At 44.6% G+C, this 6,216-nt stretch overlaps 1 protein-coding gene and 1 long non-coding RNA gene across 2 annotated transcripts in view; both read right to left on the bottom strand.

Moving 5' to 3' along the window:
- Positions 1-2,267: 2,267 nt before the first annotated feature.
- On the bottom strand, positions 2,268-3,597 carry LOC119465952 (uncharacterized). Its single transcript, XR_005194962.2, has 2 exons — positions 3,500-3,597; positions 2,268-2,367 (listed from the first exon to the last, which is right to left on the bottom strand). It is a non-coding gene; the product is annotated as an uncharacterized LOC119465952 (long non-coding RNA).
- A 2-nt stretch (positions 3,598-3,599) lies between these two features.
- LOC125941003 (HEAT repeat-containing protein 1-like) overlaps positions 3,600-6,216 on the bottom strand; it is a 25,523-nt gene continuing 22,906 nt past the window's right edge. The window contains exons 12-13 of the mRNA XM_049657875.1: positions 4,081-4,316; positions 3,600-3,608 (exon numbers count right to left, since the gene is read on the bottom strand). Coding sequence (XP_049513832.1) covers positions 3,600-3,608; positions 4,081-4,316 — 245 coding nt within the window. The remainder of the gene's footprint in view (positions 3,609-4,080; positions 4,317-6,216) is intronic.

The raw sequence follows: 6,216 nt of genomic DNA, 5'->3' as shown, positions 1-6,216 counted from the left end.
ATCGACACGCCGATTAGCGGCCGCCAAAAACATGGTGTCCTCACTGTGCGGCGTATAATTTCGAGAAGACGACACGCCGATTAACAGGCGTCAAAAACGTTGTGGCCCCACGGGGTGGCATCTCGTTTCGAGACATCGACACGCCGATTAACGGACCCAGAGGTGTTCATGTGCGTCCGTGTGGTGCAGTGCCGGGGCTCAACCTTGGAGAGAGAGGGTCCATGATGAAAGAGTTGCGGCCAAGACTTATGGAGGAGTCATGAATTATTTAGGTGAACTCTGCATACCGGCAGTTCCCGTACATAGGGAACTAGGGAAAGGAGAGGCTATTTAAGCGCAGGTTTTGGGCCCTGCTATTTAGTCTAGAAGCTGAGCCTGTAATCTGTGGAGAAGCAGTCAAGGAGCTAGTGCCGTCCAGTATCGCCTGGGCCGCCTAGCCGCGTCGGAACTCCAAGTAACTAGTTGACGTACGAGACTTCAAACCAGCGTCTGCAAGGAAGTTCTCGGTAGTTCACCTCAAGTTAGCTCAACCTGCTTGAGGGAAGTCGTCGGATCTAGACTCCCGGGAAACCCAGCCCAGCAATCGCATCCACCTCGACAAGATCGGCCCGCCAGCATTCTTCGGGTAAGCTCTGCGCGCCGACTTCATGGTTTATATAATTGCTGCTGCTGTCTGGCCATGCGCATGACGCCATTTGTTTTCTTTTCAACTTTGATTTCTTTTTAACTTTGTTTTAGTGACATACTGTTAAGTGTATTCTTGTGCATTTGATCCTCGCACTGTTTCATTTTTATATCTACTGTTAATTGCTCGTATTTATTTGTCATCATCATTGTGCTATATTAAGTTTAAGTGTGTTAGTTTGTCTTGTGTCTTTTTTTATTATTTTACTTTATTAATTGCGTATATTTATCAGTCGATAAATATCTTTTTTTTTTTTACTCCCGACTCTGACTCTTTTCACTGTGTTCGCTTGAGTACGGAACGACCAACCGGCTTGTATACCCCGTCGATCGACTTCGCGCCGACGACGAATCGGTGACAGATGTGACAACTGCGCTGCAGTAGGATCAAAATTTATGCTAATGCAATGGTAATTTGAGGGGACTGAAATCAAAATATGCCGTTATATTAGCAGTTCCACATTATCGGAAATTGTGGTGTCACAGCTGTGGTTTCTCACGTCTGAATTTTTCTTTCCATTATGTCTTAGCGTACCACCGTACTTATTCGAATCTAGGCCGATAGTTTTTTTTTTCGAATAATCATATACGAAACTCTAGGGTCGGTTTGGATTCGAGGATTTTGAAAAACGCGCCAGTTTTTAACAAACTGATAAATATGGTGCATAGTTAGCGCCATCTAGAAAAGTCAGTACAGCAGCCGCTACTAGCCGCGCCAGTAGCCAACTGAAGTACACGAGCGACGTCGCCATTTTGACCTGTGTCGTATCAGTAGTATCGGTACGTGTAGCATCGGCGCGCGGTGTGGCATTATCGTAATGGCACTAAATAGGCGATGTCACTATAGTACCGCTTTCTAACGAACAGTTGTGCTAGCCACAGAGGCATCGTCAAACGTTCAAGCTGGACGGGACTTTGGCATCGATGGGAAAAACGTCCGTCGTTGGAGGGGGCAATGGGAGATGCTTTTTGCGTGCGTCGCAAGGAGGATGACATTTACCCAGGAACTTTGATTGTGCGCTCCTTCAAAAAGTGCAGCATCTCTAATGCGCTTAATGCTGCTGAATATAGTGCACTGTTCGAAAATGGCAGCAACAAGGAAGATAGCGACAAGGCCAGCACCAATAATGACGTAGAATAAGCTCAGCATGTTCATATTCAATAAATGCCGTTTTCATTTTGTGAACCCTGTCCTCGCTTTTATGTTCGACCTACATTCGAGGTAATTTTTTTTTTCTGGCTTCGGACTTTGGGGGGTCGGCTTAGAATTGGAGTCGGCCTAGATTCGAGTAAATACGGTAAATTTTCCCTAAACTAGGATAAATTTACTTTTTGCCCTAAACAAAGCCTAGAATACTTATATCTAGGGAATTTTCCCTAGGGCTGGCAGCACGGTACCCACAGCCATAAATAAATGTGAAGAAAAAAAATTTTATACTTACAATGAGTAATGGTGTTAGGGCTCTGTAGGGTTAATGAGCCTTTAGTGTATGATCAGGTGCTTTTAATGTTGTAGACAGTTCCTGTGCTATAACCTTCATAGAAGTGGAGTGAAAAGTACACCTCATGTTCACCGGTATCTTTTTATTGCATACTAAAAATATTTCATTAATGGTTCACCGAGGATCTGCTCCACTTCAAGGATGACGTCTTGGCACAGGCTTTCCACTTCTGTGCTCTCATCTGAATAGGAGAAAATGATAAAAAGACTTTTCTGTAGTATAACTTAAGCTCCTCGCCTTCATAAGATGAAATTGCTATATATAGACCTGTATAGGCCGAGATAGATCACACCAGCAAGTACAAACTGTGATGGCAGTGACTATGGCCTACAAGCCGACAAAACTAAGATCCTGCAGCCTTCTTCAGAGAAAAATGGCTTTCTTGAAGTTATGGCTGTGCATACCCATTAATAAAATATAAAAATTATAAAACAAACTTGTTTTTCAAGGGCACCGAGCCCTGCTCTTTCACGAGTGCAGCTGTTATACAAAATTATTCTGTACAACATCAGTGCAGGAGAAGGATTGCTCTCAGATTTTTCTGTTTTTCCCTAGACGATTCAGAACGCCTTGAGTGTGTGCCACAACAGCAAGCTACACTCTGAAGAAGAGCCACGAGCATGGTTTCCCCTTCCCACTTTCGTAACTTCGTGTGACTAAAGTAACACTGCAACACATGAGAAACGGGTATTACCTTAGTTTACGGTAAAAAAACACACAGAAGGCTACCCCTATGTTCATTGTGTGCTAGTTCGTTGGTTTTCATATCATTTTTAATTCGATGAGAGGAGTGCAGAACCATCTAGTGCAATGAGCAGACAAGTTTCTACATTAACAAGAGCCATCTGGGCATGCTGGTACATGATGAAAGAGTAATATAGCACAAAACAGAGACAAGGATAAAGAGAGAAAATGCACAGCCACAGTCTGTGTGATATGCGTCTTGTGACACGCACACTTCACATACGCACTCCCTGCTCTGCTTCCAATAAACATTCGTTGGCAGCACTTGCGCGTTTCGTCTCCCTATCCTTACCTTGATTTTGCGTTATTAGTACTATAAATAGCTTCCAATGCATGAAGTTGTTTGCACAGGTATATATTGGTGGATTCTGTGACCAAACTAAACTAAGACTAAACTAAGTGCAAGTCATCAACTATTACTAAAAGCAGCCAGCACTTTTCCTTGCATTTTTAGTGCAACAAGCATTGCTACGCCCCGCTCCCTATGCAGCTGGACATGAACTGTCGCCTGCTAATGAAATAGCGCAACCAAAAAAAAGTTTTCACGAAATAAGACAAGTGGTTCATACCTTCCATAAGCTCAGCCAGGAATGGTAACAGCCTCAGGCAGGAAGGAGAGGTAGTCATCACCTAGCTTCCGCACCGCCTCGCGGATACCAGCAGCGTTGATTAACGCACCTGCAGGACAGTAGCATCATGTGCAACATAGCTTTACCATAATTCTTCATGGCACACTTAAAGCAGTAGATAAGCATGTGGGTCTGAATGACAGCAAAAGACACGTGTCCCTTAGTAAATGTCCTCCGGCAGATAAACGAGCTACTACTTGACCACTGAAGATGCATTTACGATACCATGTGTTAATTACATCATCAGTCATGTTGGTATTTCACTGTGCCAGTAAGAGACAACAACAGCCCTCCACCCCTTCCAATACTGCTGATGGGGGTGCAAGTTATATGCAGTGGTACACCATTGCGTGAAGATACAGTAACAGTGCAGTACCAGAAACATGCGAGTGTTACACAGAAGCATAGGGTACATAAAGAAAAAGAAGACAGATATTTCTGCATGAACTTTGAGCTACATTGTAAATGGCCTAGAGTCTTTTTTTAGAGAGCGTGCCATGGCTACTGGTGACTCGACATACCTGTGCCGAAGAGCTACGCATCTTGTACAGCAGTTTCTGGTGCCACTCCTTCCGGGTGGCGTCTTCGCAGCCAGCAGCAAAGCTGGCCAAGCATGGCACCAAGTGTCGCTCCACTCGCTTCTCTGTCGCCTCCTCGCCACCCAACTCATTCTCCACCTTGTCGTAAAGAAGGACGACGTGGTAAGACCTCTTGCAGAAAAGATACACCACACTTATCTCTATTTTAAAGTAAATATCTAGAAATTTGAAAACGAAATTCATAATTATTTGGTTATTTACAAATACAGTCGTCAGATTTTTCGGACTCCCTAGGGGCCGCAAAAATGTCCGAAAAATTGAATGCATGCCCAAGGGCTCAATTTAGTACAGGCACGTTCGAAATAGCTCTGAAGGCCTGCCAGTACACTCATTAGGCGTATCAGTGCTCATACTGTGATAGGAAACGGCGTGTGCACACGCACATAATTAAGGATTACATATCGTGTCCCGTGACAATTGCCTATTCCCAGTGTATGCTTCACCGCACTGCTATATTGAGGCAAAGCTGACTTTCGGGAACAGGCATTATGCAACACGCTATGCTTTGCGAGCTTCGAAGCCATTGGCGAGGATAAAAAAGGTGGAGTCGGCGCCATTGCTAGCAGCGGTGAATTGTTTCAATGAAAAACATGGCACCGAAGAGCAAGAAGTTTGTTGGCGAAGTCGAAACAGCTAGGCCTAGCGTTGCCGCGGTGCTGGCTGTCGGCTGCCAGCGGATTTGAGTGCGAGGGCGCCGGCTCGAGGCAGCGAGATAATAGAAAAAAAATTTGTGTAGCTTGCACTAGAGGCGCAATGCTAAAGAGACAGCGGAGCTGATGTGCACCTAGCTAGTCCTGGCTTTTGGGCTAGGCTAAGCACTATCAAGTCATCCCCAGCATTTTCCGGAATTTATTGATTATTGATCGATTATCGATTAGCTATTGATTGGCTATCGATGACTGATTAAGCTTAAGTAGTCCCAACCATGCTTAGCTAGACTTAGCCAGGCTAAGCTTGGCTAGTTCACAGGGGTATGTGCCATTGCGCTTGGACCCTTTCTGCACTACCGCCAGGATCGGCCCACAATTTTTGTCTGCGACAGACAGACTAATGGCCGGCTTAAACAGCTCCAATATTAAAATGGCGGCGATGGTGGCTTCGATTCAATGCCGTTTTGGATCTGCAGTCACAGCAAAAATCCGGAGAAATCGGACGGCGAAGTGTTTTGCATACAAAATTTCAGACGGTCTTATACATTGATTCTATGGTGTACGCTGAGTGCCGCGAAGGCGTCCGAATTATCGGGCATGTCTGAAAAATCGGCCGTCCGGAAAACCGGTTGTTGACTGTATTGCCATCTTGCATAGCAAGACACAGCAGGAGTGAGTACAGACTGCATTAGCAAACATGACATTGATACAGAGTGTTCAACAAGAACAAAGAGTAATCAACAGTCTAACAACATGAAACTACTCTACAAGCCCATCAAGAGGTAAGTCGCTACACAGAAACCTTCAAGATGCCACTGCTCAATAGTGTTAGGAAAGAAAGAGAACTTAAGACAATCTACTTATGACCAAAGAAGGAATAATATGTGCACGGAATCTATGGGCAATTGACCAGATGACCTGAAACTGCACAGTTTTTAAAGAATATTGCCTAGTAGAGTATCGTAGTTCTATCAACAAACTGCTGTTTACTACTACTATGAAGCTACAGCCTTTAGCCTGAACTCGCCGGCAAAGTTTTGAATATGTGGCGAGTAACCTACATTAGGCCATTAGGCATCAAGTAAGCCATTACCCTCCCCCTCCCATAACTTACTAAAAGAAGCCAAGTTACATCAGACTGAATAGTAATGATGTTTTGCCCCCCTGCCCTAAAACAATGCACTGAAAACTAGCCAACTAAACCTCGTCATACCTGGTTCACCAATGGCTGAGCAAAAATGCAGCCCTCTCGCGGGTCAGAAACTGCTTGCATCCGTGATGAAAGCACGCCGTCAGCGTTGCCAGAACGTGGTTCAGCAGACGACGTTTGGCCTCGTCATCAAAGTAGTCTTCTCTGTGAAAGAAAACAAAAGCAGGTGCGAAAGAAATACAAAATTTCAGCTTGCAT

Source organism: Dermacentor silvarum, chromosome 10 (assembly GCF_013339745.2).
Source record: "Dermacentor silvarum isolate Dsil-2018 chromosome 10, BIME_Dsil_1.4, whole genome shotgun sequence".
Taxonomy (NCBI): domain Eukaryota; kingdom Metazoa; phylum Arthropoda; class Arachnida; order Ixodida; family Ixodidae; genus Dermacentor; species Dermacentor silvarum.
This window is presented reverse-complemented; position numbering and strand designations above follow the sequence as displayed.